The sequence below is a fragment of the Scomber scombrus genome, chromosome 4 (assembly GCF_963691925.1).
Source record: "Scomber scombrus chromosome 4, fScoSco1.1, whole genome shotgun sequence".
Lineage (NCBI taxonomy): Eukaryota > Metazoa > Chordata > Actinopteri > Scombriformes > Scombridae > Scomber > Scomber scombrus.
Genome location: NC_084973.1, coordinates 2,423,066 through 2,448,115, shown reverse-complemented (window position 1 = coordinate 2,448,115; position 25,050 = coordinate 2,423,066). Strand labels below are relative to the sequence as shown.

Below are 25,050 nucleotides of genomic sequence, written 5' to 3'. Positions count from 1 at the left end.
TGGAATAATTTGGACATGCAAATAATTTTGTATGTGTAGTGTTGCAATTAATTTAATGTTATCTAATCAAGCTAGCTCATTAACTTCAACTTCAGATCATTGCCTTTTATACTCTGTACCAAGGTTTTCACAAAAATGTTAGTAGTAGTGGAAGTGTTGATGGATCCACAGCTACAGAAGCTGTGGCTGCATCGGGAAGCATTTGAAGGTAATATCATTGATGAAACTGTGATATCAGTTTTCTCTGTATTAGTTATGGACTTGTAAAGGCTTGTGCGTCACAAAAGAAGATCCTGCTAATTTACTGAAGGACTGTCATTAACCCTCATGTTGTCTTTACATCGACCGTGCTACTTTTGTCCTCCTGGGTAAAACATTACCGAGTCTGGTTTGACTGTTTATAAAGCATAAGGTATAAATTATCACCCAATTCAGTGTTAGACCGTTGTAGCCAACTTCATTCCATCTTATTACCACAGGTTTTACACATATTTTTTGGAAATTATGGTCAATAAGCCTCATTTTAAAGAAAGTATACCTCATTTTTGAGTTAATGTCTGTTGTCCTCAGGGGTCAAAATTGAGCCGAAGACAACAGGAGGGTTACATGATACTTCCATTTTTTAAAGATGTCCCCACCCTGCTATCAAACACAACTAGAGGTGCACTGGAAGGATTAGACATTTGGTAACCTATTTTCAAGAATAAGAAATGTAAGTCATTAAAAAATGGTTAATTGCTATTCTTGAGGGACAGTCCACTACTATAGACAGTTATGTTCTCCACACCTATGCCGTCAACCCAACCAGTCAAGGCAGATGACCACCCACGTAGAGCCTGCTTCTGCTTGAGGTTTCTTCCCATTAAATGGGAGTTATTCCTTGCCGCTATGGACAAGTGCTGCTCACAGGGGAATGTTGGGTCTCTGTAAATTAAATTACAGTATGGTCTAGACCCGCCTTGAGATAGCTTATTTTTTGTGTTTTGCGCCATATAAATACAGATTGATTGAACATTATTTGACATAAAAGAGCAGCAGGAGGAAGAACTGGTTCCATATGTCCATCACTTAACAAAAGTGGATGCTATAATGTGAACACTGTATCTATAAGCATGTATCTTTCATTAGAGGGTGATGCAGAAAAAAAAAGTGTGTTAATGCTTTTCAGTTCCCTAGCGCCTTTTCTGTATTAAAGCCCCCGTAGGAGCAATAGATCATGTAACACCACCTCTCGCCATAAAGACTAAAATAAAAGGCTTTCTCACTGCACATACTCTGAGTTTGATGACAGGCTTGATGACAAGGGGTGAGGAAATGTCCTTAGAGGGTTTTAGGGTCTTGCTAAATGGCAGCTAGTGAAGAAAAATCAAAAAGGAACAGGACGTTACCGAGGATAAGACGCACTTACCGGTCTGTAAGGTCTGCTTTCCGCCTGACAGCACTCCCACAGGAAGAGTTCCAGTTGGGGTCAGGCCTTTGAGTGTTAACACGTTCTCACTTTCCTCCCTGCTCCCCAAACAAAAACACACACACATATATACGTGGATTACATTTCAGCCAGCGGCACGACACTCGCACCTGGTGGTTTTTTTTACGAGGCCTTTCTGTAACTAAGAGGTTCGGTCGTCATTAGATATGTAACCTGTGCCCGCTCTGTGTCTGCTCCGTGGAGAGTGATGGACTGTCAGCTCTAAACTGCCTCCAGTCAGCTGCTAAAATGTGTCCTGGTTCTTAAAGTGGGTCAACTCGAGTCAATTTTAGCAGCTGAAGTATTATTTTTATGCATCGGGTTCAAGTGTCAGCACACTTTTATATGGACACGCTCACATTTTTTTGTTATATATTCAATCAAAATGAGACATGGTTTTTAAAATGTATTTCAAAAGAATGAGTCAGACCTGTCAAGGATTTATGAGTACATATATCGAGCCAATTAACATTTGGATTTTCCTTTTTCTTTTTTAAATTTCACTTTTCATGAAAAGGCCTTTTAAGCCGTTGACCCACATGCACCGGTGTGAAAGACAGGCTGCTCTCCGTTCTGCTAGTCGGCAGCAGTGCGACAAGCCAGCAGCAGCATTAACCTGGAATAATGTCTAATGTCATTATGCAGTCTAGGTGCATCGTGACTCATCCTGTGCCAGCTCATTAATCCTTGCGGGGCAACACTGTGTTTTCAAACACAACTCCATTGTGCGCTCATCTGACTCCCATTTATTTCACTTTCACTCTGCTGTCCTCCCTGCCACCATAGTGACCCGAGACTCAGTGTGGTAATTCTGACCCTATATTCATGTAAAGAAGCATTTGTGGAGAGAGAAAGGAAGAGGAACATCAAAGGGAAAGCATTAAGGAGCATTAACCTGAGGACTGAGAAGACTCGGGCCATTTTCCCCACAGCGCGAATCTTGTTCCTGATGACTTCCTTACGCATCGCTGAGGTGCCACCTGAAACCAGTCCACAATGGAAGTTAAGACACAGAACACCACTGTCATTAGTAGTAGAATTTCTTTTTTAGCTCTTTCTGTTCAAACATGAACAATATGTGAGGATATTTGTGGGAAGAAAAGAAAGAAAGAGGAAATGATGCATTTGATGGATAAACTGTGAGGTTAATGGTGTGTTTCAAAGCTTAGCAGAACTCCCACATCAACATCAGACATGTGGGACAGAGCTGTGATGAAGTGCCTACAAATGCCTCCAAATCACCTAAAATACATACAGCTGCCAGCTTTCTATGTCATCCATTGTGTGTCAGGACTCGTGCAATACAAAAAATAAAATCTTTCACCATTTTCATCATTGTACGATCAGATTCTCTCTGAAAACCTGAATGTCAAACGAGATCAGATCAAGCTCAGAATTCTCATTACTGATCACCTGACAAAATGTTTTTGGCTTCAATATTGCCACACTTCACATTAGCAGCTAAGAGGCTATTCATGTCACATTGGCTAAACAAGTAGTGTCCTCCATTCCTCACTGTGTACGTCCTGAGTGGAGACTGTAGAAGAATTAAAGGTAAATAACTCCCGGTCCTTAGTGGCAGTCTGTGATTTTACAGAAGAGTAGCGCCCACTCTCCAATCCCACCCCGCGCCCCCCTTAAATTGTTACAATAATATTGTTTATCACGATTATTTCTGAGACAATATATCATATATCATGACAGGTCCATGGAAGACTGACATCAGCAGGGTGATCCTCTGGTCTGGCTCTTTCAGCCTTACCTTCATAGAGGTCGTCTCCCTCTGACATGAGCTCATCATCGGAGCAAATGTTCAGTACATTCACCAGCATCTCCGTCACTGTGGAGGAGACAGAGAAGTTACAGAATTTATTAGTCATGTTTCAGGCAGGATTTTTCTGTAATGCTGCCTGACCTCCCTTCGGATTTTTTTTTTTTTCAACCTAGAACAGAACAGCAGAATTCCTCCATCAACTAACTGTACATGTTTACATCTACAGATATTCACTTTATTTCCTGAGGTGCAATGGGCAGCTACAGAACCACCAGAGGAAAGTCCCACAAAAAAAAAAACACCACGGTTACAAACAACAAATACTTTGCTCGATAGTGTGAATTTTTTTTTTTATGCTGCTGTTGATGCTTCCTGTGTCACATGTGGAGGTTTTTTTGAAGAATTGACACACTTTTCAAATTTAGTAAACAGACGAACACCTGCAAACAAACACACGTGATCTTTCATTTAAAAAAAAACAAAACCTGCTTTATTCCTGAGAGATAAATAAATAAAGAGAAGCATTTTATTGTGTAATTTGTTCATTTTTATTATCTGTTGTTAAAATTCTACCAGCTGTGTTTAGTTATAGCTGCAGATGAAAAGCATTATTTACTGTAAACGGGCCCCATCTGAAAATTCTCCCCATTACATGATTTAATAGAGAGGGGGGAAAAAAACTGCAGTCAGTTTCTGGGTCAGCCTCCAGAAAGGCAATAACAGTGGATAATAAAGGCTTTATTTATGGCTTGCTTTTCACATTTCCTCCATTCAGTAATAACATACCTTTCTCTCCAACAAAAGGCAAAGACCATGTGAAGACATCCATAAAGTTGGGCAGCCAGTAAGGGTGGGGGGAGCAGTTGAACTGTCGGATGTTCATCACATTGTTCTCGTATTTTAATACAGCAGCTAGGAGAGGAGGAGAAGTTAAACGACTGAAAAGCCAGAAAAGTAGAACCGCAAAAAGAAAAAAGAAAGAGAGAAATACCTTTGTTGTTGTAGACGTCTAAGTAATTAGGAGCTGAGAAGATTGTGATTAATGAAGGGAAGCCTGTCGTCTGGCTTTTTCTGTACATCCGATACCTGTTGAGCCACAAGCAGAAATACTCATTAGACACATTTATGATATTATATAGAACATGCTGGAAATGTATCAGAACACAGTCAGCCTTCTTACCCTGCATCCTGCGCTTCATGGGCTCTAATTACCGACAGCAAGTTATTATTTACCAAAAAGTCACAGACTGCTGAGTAACTGCAAAAGAAAGAGAAACAAAGAGTGAAACTCACAACTTATTACAAACTTAAGACTTGAACAAGAAAGTAGCCGCCGACTCGCACGATTCACCGACTGTTGCTCGCTTATGGAAATATTTTCATATTTATTTTCTAGCGTGTCGTGCCCTCTGGCGTGTTGAGCTAGGGCGTTTTTTAAAGATGTTGAGACTGCAGAGCCAGAGCTGTGGTATTTATGAGCTCTCTCCGTCTCTCCAGAAGCCGAGGACTACAGCCAAAGCAGAGGGAAGCAGGCGAGAGAGCAGACCAGCTCAACTGCATGAAGCTACCTGGGTTTTTTTCTTTTTGTTGTTTTTTTTTTTTGAACCACCCCCTCCTTCATTCCTTGCTCCACTTATCCATGCTCAGAATTAAAAAAAATGTAAAAAGAAAAGAAATAGTGCGGCCATCTACGGTCTACATTCGATCTACACCAGACTCAGATGAGTACTTTCTGACATCAATTTCACAGCAGTGTAGGAGAACAAATAAAAGTCAAACAGGGTGTAACTTGTATATTATTGCCCAATAAATAAGTAAATAATAATAGAACTGCAGCTGATAATGTGGAGTCTTGACTGCAGATTAGGAGACTTCACCTGAAACCAGGTTCTGAATGGGGGATTTTTGCCTCTACCTTTATATCCTCTGCTGTGTGTCTGCATCTGTGTTAGCAGGAGCGCAGGGCTGAGCTCCACATGCTCACACACATACACACACACACACACATCAGCAGATGAAGTGTTACTCTAGAGAACAGACCGCAGCACGACAGAGAATGTTTTTAGCTTGTTTGATGCGACAAAATCAGCGTCTAAATGAGACAGCACAGTTTACCCAACACCTGTTAAACAAGCAGAACATAATCTTAAAGAAATGTAGTATCAACCCCTGTAGTCTTGTCTGCATCCACAGTCCGCATGTTTTTACACAGCCACACAGAGCTTGTTGTGCTAATAATGAATATTATGAACACATTTTGTATGTTGAAGTTGAGCCTAATAGAAGAAGTGAAGTGATTTGAATTCCTGCAGACTTTGAGACTGAGACAAACCAGTGGTGCCTGTCCAGCAGAGAGTGTCACATGAGCAGCAGACGGAGGTCGAATGATGCCTCGAGGCTGTTAGCCATTTATTGTGAAAGTCATACAGTATGTTCACTTATTCTAAGGGGGTTTTGTAGCAAATGAATGCCTGTCACTAAGGACATTAAGTCTGGTATCAAGTAGCACTTACAATAATTCAATGTATTCTTTATTCTAGGGAAGAGGAAAGGATCTGTTTTATGGCAAAGGGTATTAGAAAATCTCTGCCATATAGTGTGCAACTTTTATGTAGAAAGAAGTAAAAAATATGCTTCTACATTACTATGTTGCTATGCTTGCCCATTCAGGTGCTATTCTGCTTTATGACACTCATCTACTTCATCTACTCATCTGGTTCTGAGTGAGCAGTTTGTATCTGCAGACCTGCTGTGATGCTGTCTGCCGCAGGTCCACTTCTGATCCCACTTTCATTTCACCTATTCTGAACTGAGCTGTTTGTATCTTTTAACCTATTTTGCAAAGATAATAGATTGTTAACCTATTTTGAACCAGCTGTTTTCATCTGTTAACCTGTTTTGAAAGGAGAGGACACTTTTTTTTTTTTTTTTTTTTTAAAGTGCCTCATTAAGCTGTTTGACCTACAAAAAAAAAAATAGCTCCCTCCATTAACCTGTGAGGTGCAGCAGCCTATTTACAAAGCAGTGCAGAGTAAAAAAAAAAGTGTTGCAGTGGTGCGTCTGAAGTGTGAAGTGAAAGTGAAGCTGTTTTATCTGATACCTGAAGAAGTAGGAGCAGCCTCTGACTGAGTTGTGGTTGAAGTGTTCGGTTGTCTTTTCACTGCCGTAGTCCTCGCCGGGGTCCGCCCAAATCAGGTCACACATCGGCCCGAATGCTGGAGGCTCTTTAAACCTGTCTAACTGTGGAGCGCAGAAACACACAAACACAAACACAGATATAAAATCTACACTCTTATATTCTCAAACTATTCCCTTTGTGTGCCGCTGATCGATTGCTTACTTTCCTTATGTCGTCTAGGCAGTTGATTTCTGGTGAGAGACCGCCGTGTACGCACAGGAACTGTTGGTTGAGAAGGGCGGCGAGGGGCAGGCAGTCAAAGGCCTCCATACAGGAGTCATACACCCGTTCAGAGTATTTTATTTTACCTGCAGCACACACAAATACATGGTGTCATACATTAGTGTGTAGATCTTGATAATAATAATCTGTGGGAAATAGTCATGGTGCGTGTAAAAAATCTGTGTTGAAGTCTGTTCTTTTACAAAATAATTACACAAATTGATAAATGTCACTTGAGACTGCTTATTCTGGTGTTATCATCCAAGCGCTTGCCAACGGTGTCCAGGCAGTTGCTGCAGTGTCACTTGCACACCGCAGGTCAGATTAGGGCAGCAGGAAGTCATCTCCTTATAAGGCAGGAGCAGCTGGGACAAATCCAGGACAGCACGGTGTGAAGATATGGGAATTAAGACTTTGGTGATAGAATGATTTCACGCCCGTAAGTTTGGAATCCAGACACCATTGTTATCACCTGGCTCCTCAATAAGCCTACATATAAAAACAAAGGGGCTGACCTGAGGGTGACAGAGGGTGTTCTGTGGCTTGTGGTTGTGATCTGTTTTCGGTGGCATGTTGATGCTTGAATGCTGTTGCTAGATTGAGTTTTCTATATATGTGGACTGGGAAGGCTACTGAACCGAATGACCCTTCTGGGATAAATAAAGCTGGCTGAATCTGAATCCACCAACGACAAAATATCTACAACCTATAACACTTTAATCCCCCTTATTTAGCATTATGAGCAGTATATTAAAAGGTAAAATGTGGTTTTTAATACACTGTAATATAATGTAAGCAGATAGTTGTCATAAAATTAATTGTAACATATTCAAATAATAAAATATCTTCATAGGAGAAATTGTTGACAACTACTGTATATGTCCTTACACTTAAACATGTCCTTATATACACACATGCTTATAACTACATTATGTGTTATAAACCATACTTTTTACATTAGTGCCAGTTATGTATTATTTTAACTGTGTATTCTGTCATATATGGGTTGACTGCAGCTCTGTGGAGCACATTTCACTCATTAAAGTGTATCTTATCTTATCTATTAGAAGCTACTATACATGGTAATGAATGGGGCTTTAAATGAAGTGTTTAGAGTGAGGTGAAATGGGATTATCTGTTCTAAAATGGTGTGTTTTTTTAGATGACACATGCATTCTAACAAGTCATATTAATGGGATAATATGATCCAATATAAACTCAGTGCTTCAAATGAGCTGAAATCAGTTCATCAGTGTTTATTTTTCCTGTCACTATTACTTTATAGGCCCATTTACTTCACATACACACATTCCTGACTGCTTTCATTGCATACAAAATATTACTACCTCCCCCCTAACAACCATCACCATCAAAACCAATAACAAGTGTTACAGTTTGTGTACGTGTGTGTGTGCAGATGAGGTGGTATGTGGGTGGAGGGTGCTGGGAGATGTAGTGAGTGACATCTATTTGAATCTGGCGAGGTTGTGTCTTTGTTTTTTTAGTTTGCATACTAATGTTCTCCACACCTGCATCTCTCACACACACTCTCACAAACACACACATTCGACTGTCACAGATTTGAAATCACAGGGTGAGAGAGTGTGTGTGTGTGTGTGTCTGCAAAGCATCAACAGCATGCCTGGCTGCATGCCATGCTCCAGCAGTTCATTGTCTGCAACATGAAAAAGGGAAAAAAAGAGGAGTGCGTGATGCTGATGAACGGGACATCCTGATCTCTCACACACACACACACACACACACACACACACACACACACACACACACACACACACACACACACACACACACACACACACACACACACACACACACACACACACACACACACACACACACACACACACACACACTTTTCTTGTGGGATGCCAGTTAACCTATCAGTGGAGGACGGGAGGGGGGGTGGAAGTCATCTCACCGTGTCCACATGTTCCTGCAAAAGCTACAAACTGTATCTCTTAATTACTTGTTTTCAGTGCTTCATTCAATCACTGAACTTGTAAAAAGTGACTTCCAGAGACATCCTGTATGTACGCGGTGAGTACCAAGCCTACCCTGATACCATATATTGCTTTGAAATGGGGAAACCTGATTGATGCAGGCCACCGTGAAGTGGTGCAGACGGTGTGGGAGCACATCAGACCGGCCTCGGTACGGCCGAGAGAAGCGCTGCACTTACATTCCTGTTTGAAGGTGAAGTACTCTGTGAGGTGCCGGCACTCGTGGTTCCCTCGCAGGAGGAAGAGTGTGTTGGGGTGGTTGATCTTGAGCGACCAGAGGTAGAGAACACACTGGGGGAGGAGGAGGGGGGGACAAGACAATGTGGGGGAAGAGGAGAAGGAAAAGTCAGAGATGAGTGGTTGTTTTTTTTGTCTTGTCATGCACAACACGTACATGCACAACCTTTTATCTCAGTGAATAAAAGGCAGAATGGAGCCAATCAAAGTAAAAACTTTGAAGATGGAGGAAAAACAAATGGATTAGGAGTAGTGGTTAAACTGTATGAACCTGCCACACACACACACACACACACACACACACACACACACACACACACACACACACACACACACACACACACACACACACACACACACACACACACACACACACACACACACACACACACACACACACACACACACACACACACACACACACACACACACACACACACACACACACACAATACATTGAGGTATTGGGTAAAACATTTTGGGTAAAAGATATTTGATTTTGTCCATATCGCTCAGCTCTAAATGACAATATAAAAGATTTGAAATGACTGACATTACACGTAGCAATGCAAAAATTAGATAAGTCGATCAATCAGAAACTTTTGTGATAATTGGTCCTCTTTGATTGATTTATTGATTGTGTTTTTATTTATTCTGTACAGTCTTATTGTTTTTAATTGTCTTGGTCCAGTAAGGCGACTTTGAGTAATGTTAAAAGCGCTCTATAAATAAAATGTATCATTATTATTATCATCATTATTATTATTATCTTTCAAGCAAAAGTGCCAAACATTTGCTGGTTCCATATTCTCCAATGGGAGGATTGGCTACACTTATTTGTCATATATAAGAGTAAATTGAATATATTTGTGTTTTGGAATCAAATAAATCAAACCAGTCAATGATGAGTCCTTAAATGCAATCCTGGTTACATGCACACTTGTGTCCGTTTGTATTAATATTTTAATCAGACATGGATCCAGACTAGTTGTCCTATCTGCCTGTTCTGTTTCATACCGCAGCGACAGTCCACATGTGATTATTATAATGAAACTAAATGAATTCCTGTCATATGGAAATCTGTCAGGAGGTCTGCATGCAAGTTTTTTTCCACCTTCGCATATTCATCTGACAAACAATAGAATGTTTTCCTCAGGCTGTGTATAATAAAATAATAATAATAATAATAATTTAAAAAAAGAAAGCGGTACGAGAAGCAGAGGAGAATTTACAATCCAAATGAATTTGCTGTCTCTTCAGTGCTCAGTAGCTGCCACTTGCCACTCTCAGCCCACTCTTTTTCACATGCGTCGACCACAGCCTGCTATTAAGTCGCTGGAACAAGATGCCAAGGTAACCAGAGGCAGTGGGCTTGCGATCATGTAACTGACATTGTATTTTTTTTTTTTTAAAAGAGAGAGTGAGAGAGAGAAGGGGAGTGAGGACTTTGTCTTTTTTCACTTCCATTGTTGGGAGGAACGGTGAACAGTGAAGTGTAAGGTAAATGGGCTGTCGGTGTGACTTGATCTCTTATGTGCGGAGGCGGTAGAAAAGAAAGGTGGGGGGGGGGACGGGGGGACGTGGCATCGGAGTGGCTGGAAGCTGACATGGGTTTTAATGAGAGCCCTCTGCTGTCTTTTAGCTAGCCACTCTGTGTTTTAGACTAGAGTGGTGAGAGAGAGGTAGACAAAAGGAAAATGGCACAAAAGCTTTGTGTGGCAGACATGAACATTGACTACCTTCACTTGGAGCCCAGACACAGACACGCACACGCACACACTTCAGCCTGTCCCTCACATGTGCAGAGGGTTAATTCATAGACGCACTCTTTTGGATCAAAAAGAAATTTGGCTGAAAAGATAAAGAAGAGCTTGGAGAAATGAAATGGATTGCTCACATGCTCTGAATTTAGAATTTGGCAAATTGCTTGGCCTGAAAAGGTAATACGCTACTTCGAGAGGCTACGGTGATTCTTGACGTTACCTAGGTAACCACATCCTGATATCCGTTTTCCTATATCTGTCGTATGTGTTACTGGAGCTCTTTGGCCTTCTGTAAAATGTGGAGAATTTTTCAGCCGTGCAAGCAATGGCAATAAGCTGAGAGTGTGAGGCTTTACATTGACGATGCAGACAAAGCTGCTTCATCTGATATGTAGGAAGAATGACCTTTACATTATACATTTCATACTGACAGTCACATAACAGATGAGCATTGGTGTGAATGTGCACAAAATAAACACAGAATAGAATCTGAGTACTGCATTTGCTGAGTGTTTGGTAGCACTGAGCATTAGGGCTTAATGATTTTGATAAAATATCTAATTGTGATTATTTTGACAGATACTGCAATTGCATTATGATTTGAAATATCAGAGGGAATGATCATTATTCTCATTGAAAATCACAGTAAAATGATGATGGTGTGATTTGTGTGGAGCTCTGTACCAAACAGATGTTTTTTCTAACGTCTGTAGAATATGACAATACTTCATTTACATGGTTTTTTTTGGCACATGTTTCACCTTTAACAAACATTGCGCCTCTTGTGATTTGAAAATTGCAGTGGGCCATATGGAGATTTCAGTAAATATTTGATTAATTGTTCAGGCCTACTGGTTATCACTTGTTGAGCTGGTTTGACCAACAAAGACAACTTGCCCACACTGCTTATGTGTTTTGTTCTAAGGCACAGTATTACAGCCCACCAGTAGATGCCTAAAAATGACCCAGACAGGCTATTCACATGTTAAAGTATACATCCCTGCATATATATATATATATATATATATACACTGTATGTTTATTATGTTGTTATTCAGTTAGTTACTGCTTGTTGGTTCTGATACAGCGTTGACAGTAAGCTGTACACTTTAGGCTCTCCTCTCTGATAACAGCTATGCTTCAGCAGCAGTGGGTGGAGGAGTGACCCTGATAAGAGCCTCAGAGAAGCTGAACTTATTTTCAAGTGGAGAATAGGTCAGCCGCTTCCTTTGGGTCTGAAGTGTTATAAAGCATTCTTTCATTCATTTGGTCTACTTAAATAAATGAGAAAACAATCCCAGTGTGGTGTTTTGAAGTCTTTGGTGGACACAGTCCCTCAGGTGGGGTCAGTCTATCATTCTCTATTCTGTTTCAGTCTCCATCTTTCATGTGTGACATTTCACCCACCTGAAAGTGCTACGCTGTGTCCATCAAAATCCTCCACAGGGTGGTCAGAATGATTTAGTGTACTGACTTGTTGACAGCCAACAGTTTTCACATATCTCCACATAACAAACTAGCCAACATAATAAAAGGCGGACGATAAAGCAGACCATAATGTAAATAATTACCTGTTGCACCAATGCTGTACCTTATCACAGTGCAGGGCAACAGTAAAAGCCTCGTGCTTTACAGTAAGTGCTAAAATCTGATCAAATCTTTGATGTATTACAGGAGCGACTGCACATTACTGGTGATGAGTCATATGCAACGAGGGGAGACACCATTAATGCTGTGAGTCAGATTAAATCACAGTCTTGGGATTTGCACTACTCCCACAAGGTACTCCATCATTTCTCCGTTCCGTGACTGTTTCATGTTATCTGGCACAGTGTCTGGAACTGTGTTGTCAGGGAAGATGCTGACACAGTTATCAAATAAACCTACAGACAAGGTGATTTCAATGATCTGTGTCTTGGGTTTGCTAAAGCTAATGTTTGACAGTTAAAAATCATACAGAGCGGCATTGCTTATATAGAATTAAAGGTAAATAATTCTGTCCCTGCCCATAACGGCAGTCTGTGTTTTTACACCTACTCTCCAATCCCACCCCCCACCCCCTTTGCATTATTTTGCAATTATATTATCCTTATGGTCTAAAATTATCTTCAAATGACGATAATATCGTTCTGAGACAATACATTGTCCAACAAAAGTAGCTATCAACAGGTCTAAGTGTGATGGTTTGGAATATACCAGTACAGATAGATTGGAAAAGAGAGGATAATGCTGCAGGAGTGATTTGAGAGATTTCTATGGATGTTTTGGTACCTTTGTACCCATGAAACTGGGTCACCATTGGAACTACCTTGAATCCACCGGAGTCCACTTTGTTCAGCCAGACTGCAGCTCTCTGTTCCAAACTTGCTGTCTTTATTTTTAACTGCTCTATGTATGAGTATGTGCCCTTTGGAGCTGTCATTGAAGTAGAATTTCAGACGGCAAAAAACCCATTTGGTCAAGGATCTCCTAAGTGGTACATTTAAAGTATTGTAACCATGCGGTAGGGTGTCCACTTAACCCTCACGAAACTCATGACCATCCAGTTAAGGTTACATTTCTCTTCATTACATCCACTCCTTTTAAATCAGAGCTGCGACCAATAGCGTTAATTTACATGTACATGAACTTAGATACAAGCAGCAGAGTGTCAGAAGCCAACCACACAGCAAAAGGTCAGTTTACAGTATAATTATGACAGAAGTACAGTTCAAACCTGGAGCCAAAGTTATAAATAAAATACAGACAGTAAACCCTTCTGGTGCCGTAACAATACATATGACAGTGATGTTTGTTTAAGTGTTGTAGATGATTGATGCAAAGTAACAACAACTTACCTCAATACTGAAGTATCCTCGATCTACGTAGTCACCGAGGAACAGATACCGTGTGGTGCTGGGTGACCCCCCCACTTCAAACAGCTTCATAAGGTCAAAGAACTGCCCGTGGACGTCGCCACATACTGACAAGAGACAACGACACAGCTGTTATCCTCATGGAACAAAGAATACAAAAAGTGTCTTAGTTTATAGATACTGTGCAGTATGAAAATGTATTAAGAAAACAAAGCCTGTACATTAAAAAGACTTGAAGATTTGACACTGTATTTTAACAGTATTTCCATTCAATTGTAGTCCAAATACTGTTTTTCTTTCACAATTCATTAAATTAAAAAATAAATAAATCTGGATTTGATTCAGGATAAATGTAGGTTAAATATAGACAGCACATCTATGTTTTAAATATTTCTTAAATAAGAGACTGTAATACTGCGTACTGTATTAATATCTTTGTACTGATTGTAATATATTCTATTTGGACAAATAACAGCCTGTGTGAAAGTATACATGTTATCATGTATTAGGGAAAAGTGGAATATGCTTTTATTGTGAAGGTCCTGGAAGGGGTGTACGGTTTTTGTGCTGTAATGTGTTGTTGTTGTGGTTGAACATGGCGGTCGCCAGTAAAGTTAAAGTTGTTGGCTAACTTTTCGAGTAACATTTAATACATATTAGGATATAAAACCAAACATCAAAACATTGAATCAACAACCTCTGTTTTATTGTGTTTACTGACGTTTCTGATGAACAGCGTTGCCCACACATTAACAGTAGTAGAAATCATATAAGTTATACTGACAAGGGCAGCAGGAGTGGGAAGAAAGTGCTTGTTTCAGTTTATGAATACAGCAGAGGACAGAACTCCATGAATGCAATCATGAGTGTTTCATATTGATTATTGCAGAAACTTCACCGATTCAAGAGAAATGATGCAGTCTGAAAGCTGGGAGAGAAAATTAATAGTACCGAAACTAAAAGGAGCGGAGTCAGTTGCTTACCTTGCAAGGCAGCTGCATTTGCAAGATCTTCCACTGGCATCCTATAAGGCTATTCTGGCATGATCTCGCAAATTCAGCTGCCTCACAAGGTAAGACGGCCAAAGACGTGATAGACAGATGTTCATCCAATAACCTGTCAAGTTTGTTTTTTTTGGGAAGCGCCTGACCTTTCCCGCACAGTTTCCAGAGACAACTTCTCAGATGGTTTTCTGTAACAAACCATCTGGCGTGTCAGGTTATCGGTTTCACTGGATCTGGATGATGAGAGCTGGTGGGATCTTATGCGGCTGGATCGAGGCATGTGCAGAGGTCAGCTAAAAGTGAGCAGATATTTTTTCTGAGAGAGAGACCTGAGTTGACTCTGACAGCCTGGGAGGCCCTTTGGATCTGGCACAGAAGTTGGGTATACAGCAGCTGCCGAACTGCAGAGACAGTGCTGCAATGGAGTAATGCCTAGATTGGTGCTGTGTTTACTTTTTCCCCCTTCACAACACTATTAATGCTGTCTTGGTATGACTCATTTGTTTTGCATCCTACAGTCGCTCCTTTAAAACCTCAAGACTGGGTGGTAATGGAAGAACTCGACTAATCCTCACTTGAAGTAAAGGAGAACTTTATTCATAGACCAATTCCTTTCGGCTAGCGGCCCTCATCAAGGTCATCTGATGACCCTGCAAGTCATAACACATGTCATCGGATGACCCTGATGAAGGCCGCCACCCAAAATGCGAACAGAGTTCTCCTTTACTACAACTGTTGCTGGAGCTTTGACTTTCTTTAGACTTTCTTTCCTTCTTCATGTACCTTGGAAGTAGGTGAACACATGTACTTTTTATATGTTTATACTGTTAGTAATTCAGTGTCTTGCTCAAAGACACTTCAGCAAAGGTGGATGACCGATGTCAGAAGGGATTTGAACCCAGATTTGAATATGAGATGGCTACACCTTCTTGGATGTTGGTGGGCATCTGGGCATCCTACCTGTGACAGGCGCCTCCACTTCCAGCATGCACTTCTCCTGGCGGAGGATGTTGGCCCCATCGTTGATGATCCTCAGAGCCACGTCCTCTTCCAGCCTGCCCTCCTTGACGAGGTGATTGCGGAGCAGCTCGGGGTTGGGCTTGCCATCTTCGTAGAGCTCTTTAACAGTCAGCTTGTGTTGCGGAGGGTATGGCACAGCTGTTAAAGAATAAAAAAACACTATGGATGAAAAGTTTGGACAGGATTAAAACATTACAGTGCTATTAATGCGAGACTTCAACTCATTCAGTTTAAAGTCATGTATCGGCTTCACTTTTCCAAGACCAAGCTTTTTTGGTCTTGCCCAAAACTCACTAGCTTTTGGTATGACATTTTTAAACTGTATAGTGACATATACAACAGACAGTTAGTCCCTGATAGTCTTTTTGTGATATTGGGTTGCTCTTTTTTTTCCTTGACTCTTCCCCCTACATTACAACAAGCCCTCATGTTTGGTATGGTCATTGCAAAAAAAAAAAATCTTGAGAGAGTGGAAGTCTGTCTCCCCTCCCTGCTTTAAAAAATGGCTGAATGACATGGTCTCCTGTCTGTACCTCGAAGAAATACGGTACACTTTGTCTAATTCCCACCCCAAGTTTCTTAATGTTTGGGGACCCTTTATTGATCATATTAGGAATGAAAAGTGTCTCACTGGGACATAATTCAATTGGACTATATTGTATTATGCTGTATTGCATTGTATTGTAACGTGCTGTTATCTGCTTGGTTACTTTTTTTTCCTGACCGTCCTTGACATCTCTGTCTTAGTTACATGGACTCTAGGGTTGGGCGATGTCCAGGAAATCGACGATCGACGATTGCATCGGCGGCGGGGGGCGGGGGTGCGGTTGGAGTTATTATAGTATTATATAATTTCATTATTATAACAAATATTTCAAAGTTCACCTGAGTTAAGTGATATAAAAGCAGAACTGGTAGCGGAGATGGCGGCGGCAGTAGAAGCAACACGCGCAAGTCCAACATCCGGTCCCGCACAAGTGAGAGAGGAAGAGGAATCCGGTGCTGGCACCGCGCCCAAGAAGAAGAAAAGCTCGCTTTAAATATGTCTGATTTCCTGACACTGTTGTTTTGCATTTGCACTCGTCCATCGGACCAACCGTAATGGACTCAATCCCTGAAGCTCAATTCACCTATGGACATTTTTGTCATTGCATTGATTGACATGCATGTGCATCTTTACTGTGATGTGGCAATGTGTTTTTCATTATTTTAGTTTGTTCTGTTTTGTTGTGTTGCTTTGTCTATTTTGTTCTTCATGTAGTGAAAATGCAAAACTCATAAATCAAATTTACAACAACAAAACAAGAATTAACAAAACACTTTGCTTATTAGTATCAACAGGTTAGAGATGATTATAATTGTTAAAGTGTGATAGAGGTTCGAATAACGTGCCGATCTGCAAACAAGCATGGTCAAATTGAAAATGTCAACACAATTAGATGAATTGTGTGCGTGCAAAAGAAGATGCCGGTTTGATACCAGGAATATAAGAAGAAGATATGACCCCTGAGAGTAAAGTGGAGTAGGCGAAATGTACTGCATCTCACAATGCATTGCTTAAGTTGTAATCATGAGAAGTGACATTTGCGCTGACTTAGCTGAGATGAAGTTATTGGCACATGAGAGAGGATGGTGGATACACCTACATTATACTGGTATGCAGCAATGAGCTGCATGAGACAGACGGTTAAAAAGCCCTCCGTACTCCACCTGACCCACCCTCACTCAGTAATCTGTTCTGCACCACCTACACAATCCTTTTACAGTCATCGCAGAAAAGGTCAATGCTTTTGAGGCTGAGACCTGAGAGCTTCGTATGGCGTCTTTCAGTGCTAAAATCTGCGCACATAAAAACTATAATCAGCGCGCATAAAGACCACTCTCTGCACGCTCACAGTCTCTGTGTATACGCTCGCTGTCACTCTCTGTGCCTTCTCCTCGCTCGCCTTTGCTGAGTTTTGGCACTTTGGGGGCGGGCATTGAATAGACGCCTCGCAACCCCCCTCCTTTCTGATTGATCACTACTGTCTGCAGGTCAGAGCCAATCCCAGGCAGAGTAGGGCGGGTCATCATTGCGGTTGGTGGCAGAATGTGATTGCGGATCGAGATGTCAGACAAAAAAGAGGTAAGTTGAGGAACAGACAGATATTTAAATTTAAATGTATTGAACAGCTTTGGAGTAATTGTTTTTTCTTTAAACTTTATTTTCATTTCCGTAATATACAAAAAACTCTTGATAGGAAACGTGTGCATTCTTTTTACAATACAAAGATATCTCCATTATAAATAAAATCTCCAAGGCTATAGACATAAAAGGATATAATAAGAGTGACGGCGAGCGTGTACACAGAGACCGCGAGCGCGCAGAGATTGACGGCGAGCGCGCAGAGAGTGGTCTTTAAGCGCGCGGATTTTGGCACTGAAATGACGCCATAGCTTCGTGATCAAAACGCAACTGAAACCAGTCACAGACGTGATGGGCGTCTGACAGGGCGGTGGGAAAGGTGGCTTAAAGCAGGTGCAGCTGAAGTAACACACGACAAACGACAATGCCTTTCACAGCAAGTGACTTAGATGTAGTGAGGAAAGCATTGTCAATCATATCACATCTCATATAAATTTCGATTTTGTATTATGTGAAGCACCATGTAAACTCAGTTTGGAAAGGTGCCAAAGAAATAGTAATAAAGTTTACAATCAAATGTAACACTAATAAGTGTACATTTTTGGTTCCAAATGATTTTTTTTTGTTCTATCGTTATGAAACTAATCTAATCCACTAGATCATCCATGTAGTATTGGCAGCAGCTTCATCAGTTCATAAAAACTCCAGCAGCAGACAGTTGCACACTAAGCTGCACTTATTCCAAACAATAGTAGAGTCTGATCCAAGCCCTCTCTCTTCGATGGCAAGGTAAAAAGGGGATTAGAGCTGCTCTGCTTAATAACAGGCTGGGCAAACAACAAAGCGGAGGACATTATGCTACCAATTCAGTGTGCGGTGAAAATGCTTGTTGAGCATTTTTTTTCGACATTGACTGTAAGCCGTGCTTGTACACTATAAAGAAATTACCATTAATAATGTGACTGCCTTTAAAAAGCCAAGAAAGTGCAGCGCATTTCATCCTGGATTCCTGATATCATCAAACCAGTCCACAAGCCAGTGCACTCCCTGTGTCCCACAGTGTCATCAAATGTGACATAACCACCTATATCAGCATGTGGAGATCAGCACTACTTGTGTGATAAGCGGTGGCTGGTGGTAATCAACAAGAAAAAAAGGAAGGGAAAAAAAGGGAGGGGAGGGAGCGAGGCATTCTGAGAATGTTGTCACACCCACATAGCGAATCAAAGTGCAATTTGAAAGAAGCCTTAATGAGATTTTTAGTGTGGGTGCATTTGCTAATCAGTGGTGCGGCCGGCTGAACGCAGAGGTAGCCTGATGTATTTCTTACTCAGGATTGTATGGCAGGACTGAACTGGAACATTTAAGGAAAAAAAAGGAAGAAAAAAAAACTGTATTAGAGTTAAGAAATTGGCTGTATTGCTGCCAGTGACATAAAGCAAAGACTGCTACTATGCTTTTTTTGGCTGGATGAAGGTAACGCGTGGTGCTGTGTAGGCCTGCAGTGCGGTAAAGCTAGATCTCCATCTCCATCTTGGCTACCCTGCGGTGAGGACAAGCTTGTCATGCGTCGACCGGTTGTGGTATAAATAAACAGTAAGTGCTCCCGGGCCTACGAGGCATGGCCGCGAAGAGGGCTGTAAGCTGAGGTACGAGCCTTAAGAACAGATTAGGTAAAGCCTCTATTAGCAAGGGCTTCCAGATTCAGGGGCTGTTTACTTAAAAGCCTCGTCGCACTGGAGGAAGAGCACCGGTGAAGTAAAAAAGCACCCAGTGGATACATCGTGGGAATGAGATAGAGTGTGAAACATCTCAAGCAACGGCCACGCTTACCGAATTTACGAGAGCTGGCGGTAATTACCCACGCTGGATGATAATGGTTGCTCTCAATGCCCACACCTACTCATTCAATAGGAACCACCCCCCAAGCCCCACAGTAATACTGACAACAACAATAATGATAATAATACATTCTAGGTCTATTTGCACGGGTTCAAACATGGTGCAGAGCTCCAGTCGAAGTGTACAGACACTTGTTTCCCCCCCAGTACAGCGAAGAAAATTGTTGTGGTAAAAATAATAAGCTGCCACTGCCTTGAGACTGTCTTCTTATTAGACACAGCCTGGTCTAATTAGCATTAATGTTTGATGAACTCTTCAAAAAACCGACAGTGCCGCTGCTGCACTGCATCAACACCCACGCTTGTTTGGCATGACAACAAATGACTCAAGAAAACAAAGACACTTCTGTCCGCCGTCCTGCCCCTGCTCAGGGTAATGTGTTTTTGGACAGTGATACGAGCCGGCGTCTGGAATATGTTCGCTATTGTTTCAAAGAAGGACAAAATAAATAAAAAATGGACACAATGGGGGAGGATTGAATTACAAAAGATGCGGCTGTGGTTGAGATGAATGGAGCAGACTGTGTTCTGGGTGAATCATGAAGTCCACTTCAGATTGCTCTAATTATCAGTGAATCCATTACCCCTCGCAAGCTAAATAGCCGAGCCTTGGCTTTATTTCTCGCCTCTGTCAAGTCAGTCATGTGGTGCGGAGGCAGTGTGTTCCCCCCTCTGGCCTCTTTTTAAATGAAAAAATGTATTTTGATTTCAGGCACACAGGATCGTCTTTAGACACGCAGCGACGATCCAGCTGAAATTGTATCAAGTTTGACATGATTGGAGCCAAGTTTTGTCTTCAGTGAGTACACCGAGCTCCTATTGGTCTCCGTTTTATTCACACGCACTTCCTGAGGAGAAAACATAGATCAAATGACCTACCAGGTCGACTGCAATACACAGTAGTGAATGAGCTTAACTGTTGACTTATACAACCAGAGCAGCCGTTCTCTCATGCAGTGCACCAGTTAAGCCCTCTTTGAGCCACCAGTTACACTAGAAGCATTCACCACTGATATGGACTTTGGGGAGCCCACATTATTAAATTTAAACTATTGTGATATTAATAATCTAACGTCATCATTTTCAAAATGTACAGGTAGACACTAAAATGCTCTATAACAATATCTACATGGACACGGTTCAACCTAAAAGGCTGACATGGAAAATGACTAATGTCTGACCTTTTTAAACACAAGACCCGAAACCCTAAAAGTTGTCTTCACCCCCCCCCCCTCCGTCTACATTTCTTCTTCCTCTCTTCTTCTGTATTGCGTTCCTATTCTCTCTCTCCACCATGTGGCTGGCCATGTTGGGAACATCACTGGGGAGATTCTTTCCACAATTAACTCACCCTCTCCCTACTGGCTCACACTTCAGCATTCCAGTCCCCCTGGCAGGACATTCTCCCACTCCCAGTGCCCTTGTAGACAGACGGGGATGTGGGCTGCGTTGGCATGAACTAGTAGTAGTGGTGTGGAAGGGGGGGCGGTGGTGGGGTTGGGTTTTCTCTCTGTTGGGAGCTACCTCAGACTTGGCTCTGCTTATTCTGTCTTGGGCAGACACGACAAATGTTGTCCCTGTCTGTCCAGTGAGTCACGGCAAACCTCAGTGTGAAGGAATCCATCTAGTCGAGTCCTGATGGTAACCTGAGCAGACTTGGGGTATTCCTGTGAGTGAGTGGGAATACCCCTTAAATGTCAAGGAGATTGAGCACTGATACAGGACCCACCTTTGATTTTACGCCTTGGAGGTGGCACATTATATATTTAAGAGGACAACAGAGATGATGCCTTTATGAAGTCTTATCCTAAACAATACCAGAGGAAGAACATCTCCTGGTAGAAGTGGATGTTGTAGACGCCTCTACAGTTTAAACCATGGTTGAATACACACAATAATTAGATTATAATTAGTTTTTAATTAGAAGATATGTTTATAAAAAGGAGGTGTGACATCATGATTGACAGCTGTGACAGTTATTCTCAAACTTCCATCAGATGGTAGGAAGGCTGAGGGGGGGGGGGGGGGGTATCCCACTGGATGCCCAACTCTACTGTGCAGGCTCCAAATGACGTCACACAAGCAAGATGGCAGCTTCCACAAAGGAGATATTTTGGCTTCACTTTTGCACAGCAGTTGGAAGTGGAGACATGTCATCCATAATTATGTAAAGTCAATGGTGTATGCCAGCTGGCTTTGCCAAGGTAGCCTGGTTCCCCTTTCCTGTCGCTTCATCAGAATGACAAACGAGAGACTGATGACACTGACTGAATTCAACACTATTATTGAAATATGTGCCTTAATTCTCCATAGTGAAACAATACCATGTCTCCCCATCCACCCTCCCATCTCTGTGACGGTTGAGTTTTCACTCCGCCTTTGAGTGAAAAGCCAGAACAAGTATAAAAAAGATTTGATTTCTTACAATGAAGAGGCACATCACAAGAACCAGTTCTGTGAGAGAAGAATTTAAGTAAAAAGTATGAAAGTAAAACTAGTGGTTTGGTCTCTTTGATGCATGTTACTGTTGTAGCTGCTGGAGGTGGGGCTGGATTTAACTACTTTGTACAGTTAGACCTTAAGGCAGCATAAAAGAGCTGTTAGCAAGTGTCTTGACTCCTTGCAAGAAACAGTAAGTGGTTTTCTTTTTCCACTGCAGAAAAATAAACTGTTTCAGTAATGGTTATGGCCAATGAGTCATAGTTATAGAATGTTAAAAAAATAATGGACACAGCCACCATGATGTCACCCATTGGTTTGTGGACTCACTTTCTGATGCCTCAAGTTTAGTATAGTGACCATCTTGGGTTTTTGGAACGAGAACTGACCATGTATGGAGGAGAGGCTGGAACTGACCCTAATGGTAGCTGCTAGCCAGGTTAGCACTATCCATTTACAGTCTATGGTTAACTGTAAAAATGCTAATTTACACTTGCGAAAAACACAATGTACTTACTGGAAAAACTGAACAACCGACTCCTTAGATGATCTTAGTACAACTAAACATCGGACAAAACTTTTGTAGGCAACCAACATGATACAATTTCATATTTATTAATGGATAGCCCCTTGAGATGAACCATCTCATTTTCAAGGGGGTCCAACAATGAACTTTCATGAACTGAAAACACTGAAATAGCGACAGCTAAACCTATGCCTATACTCTCAATCTGGGGTTACACCATAGTTATGTTACCCAACCAACCTTGCCACTGTGACTTGTCTATCACAATGTAGCCACGCCCTACAACATAAGCTGTTTTATCATCTATTTTATCCTAAATGCAATAGTAATTTACAAAATCAACATCCTGATGTATTGAAGAAGACTTTGAATTAGCCTGCAATGACTGGGACCATAACCTCATTATGAAACTGTTTACTGATGTAAAAGATCAAGTGAGAAGTAGGCTCATTTTCTCATAAAAAACATATTATCGGACTTCTTTTTGGAGCCAGTGTAGTCGCCCCCTGCTGGCCATTAGAGGGAATGTACGTTTAAGTCGCTTCTGTATTGACTTCACTTTTCAGACCCGGAGCAAACCCCTTGGCTATTGTTGTATGTTTACATTTTCAAAATAAAAAGGACAAAAACATGTTTTTTTTAACAGTTTCAGTCAAGAATAACAGCATACACTTCGCTGCACATGAGTTTTAAAGGAAGGTGTACTGTCATAAACTACAGGTGGTTCTCACTTCATGTGTTGTAAGGATGTAACATGTAACACTATAGAAAACACTCACCTTTAACGAGCCGCTCCGTTGTTGACTGTTTCTCCTGTTTCTCCTGTTTGTCTTTATCCTTTCCTGACATCTTTGCTTCGTCTGAAGACTATTTTTTATCGCTTCAAATCTCGTACCAGCTCTATTCCACAGCTAGTGCATCCGTCAGCTCCGTCCTGACTCTTAGCTGGGGTCGGAGGCACCAGTTTTCTGCTCCCCAACAAACACTAAAGGTCAGCCGGCGGAGGAGCTCCTGCTCTTGTTGAGGCTTTGACTAGCTAGCCCACAGCAACATTAATGCTAACAAAATAATTCACAGCAACGAATAAAGATAATGTTGACACAGATGTAAAATAATGCTAATAAATTAAAGGCGACTTTGCTGTGTAATAGTTGTCAATTATAGCTCATAATAAGCTGGATATTACCTAGAGGGAGGCAGCCGTTCGCAGCTAATCCGATTTAGTTACTCTTTTTCAGCTAGTTAGCCAGCTAACATGTTAACGTGTCGGCAGGTCGGCGGACAGGCAGAGACAGCAACGGACTGACGGTTCATCTTCTGTGTGCAGGCCGGTTGTTGTGGAGAGAAAATGAGAGCAGCATTTAAAGTGGCGTTCGTTTGGTATGCATAAACAGCCGAGAGTCCTTCCAAGATGCAAACAGCGTCCTGACAGGGTATCCTCCTCCTCCTCCTCCTCCTCGGATTATAGCTGTAATCTGACAGTGAGTGAGGAGAGAGAGGCAGCGCTGCGTTTCCTACAACATGGTGGAGCCGAGGTGACGTCACTAACATGTGGGTTTTCTCTCTCGCTCTCTCACCCCCCCCCCCCCCCCCCCCCCCCTGATCCTAGAATCTCCCCTGGTTGGGGACAATTGTAACATTTTTTAAATACATTTTCCCTTTTAACTTACAGACTACATGACATACATCAGTCATCTTATGGTATAATAGACATATACAATTCATATATTTTTACTCATAAGGACAAGACACTAATATTACATTTAATGCATGAAGTTACAGTGTTATACTTGACCCCTTGGTGGGGGTCGTTGATCTCTTATCCAGAACATAACCTGCTCCGGAGCAGGTTAGCCGTTCAGCATAAGTTACCATGGTGATTTACCCGGGTAAGAAGTGTCCACTCTAAAACAACAAGGGCCCAGTGTTATGCTGGTTGTGCCTTTTGGCCTATCTTCATACTACATACCTGTCCAGCAAATCGTAATGATAATGACATAGAAAATAAATTGAAGTCTTTTAGTGAATCTATCTAAAATTCAGTGGATTTACTGGTAACATTAGTGGGTTTTTCCATGACAAAAGTTATATTTTACATCCCTTTCAATCAGACTTGAATGCAACATTACAGGCCTAAACTGTTTCACACACTATATAGAAAGTGTAGTGGATTAATAAATTACATTAATCACAGTACACAGTAGTGTACTTGAGTGCAATCGACTCAACACCTGCATTACAATTTGTATCTAAAATATAACTTTGAGTAAAAGATGTTGCTTTGAAATCACATAAGAGAGAAACTAACATGTATCAACTTAAGTACTTTGCATTTACAGGTAATAATTTATAACATTTAGTATTTCTGCTTTCTGGAAATGTTACTATTGGATATAAATATGGTAGAGGTGTATTTATAAAGATATGTTTAACTGGAGCAATTCATTTGTCTTGGCCAGTATCTGTTCATTGCACACAAGACACTGTCTAACTAGATGTTCAGGTTTTCCACCAGTG

The 25,050-nt window shown here is 41.4% G+C and overlaps 1 protein-coding gene across 3 annotated transcripts in view; it reads right to left on the bottom strand.

Annotated features, from left to right (window-relative positions):
* Positions 1-24,052, bottom strand: part of ppp3cca (protein phosphatase 3, catalytic subunit, gamma isozyme, a) — a 29,254-nt gene extending 5,202 nt beyond the window's left edge. For 2 of the 3 annotated variants that reach the window (XM_062416833.1, XM_062416835.1), the window contains exons 1-12: positions 23,313-24,052; positions 15,483-15,680; positions 13,501-13,625; positions 8,843-8,954; positions 6,583-6,728; positions 6,343-6,482; positions 4,423-4,500; positions 4,234-4,328; positions 4,029-4,154; positions 3,231-3,308; positions 2,364-2,448; positions 1,409-1,506 (exon numbers count right to left, since the gene is read on the bottom strand). In XM_062416833.1, coding sequence (XP_062272817.1) covers positions 1,409-1,506; positions 2,364-2,448; positions 3,231-3,308; positions 4,029-4,154; positions 4,234-4,328; positions 4,423-4,500; positions 6,343-6,482; positions 6,583-6,728; positions 8,843-8,954; positions 13,501-13,625; positions 15,483-15,680; positions 23,313-23,382 — 1,351 coding nt within the window. In that variant the 5' untranslated portion in view covers positions 23,383-24,052. The remainder of the gene's footprint in view (positions 1-1,408; positions 1,507-2,363; positions 2,449-3,230; positions 3,309-4,028; positions 4,155-4,233; positions 4,329-4,422; positions 4,501-6,342; positions 6,483-6,582; positions 6,729-8,842; positions 8,955-13,500; positions 13,626-15,482; positions 15,681-23,312) is intronic. The other variant, XM_062416834.1, reaches the window with a different exon arrangement.
* Between the last annotated feature and the right edge of the window lie 998 nt (positions 24,053-25,050).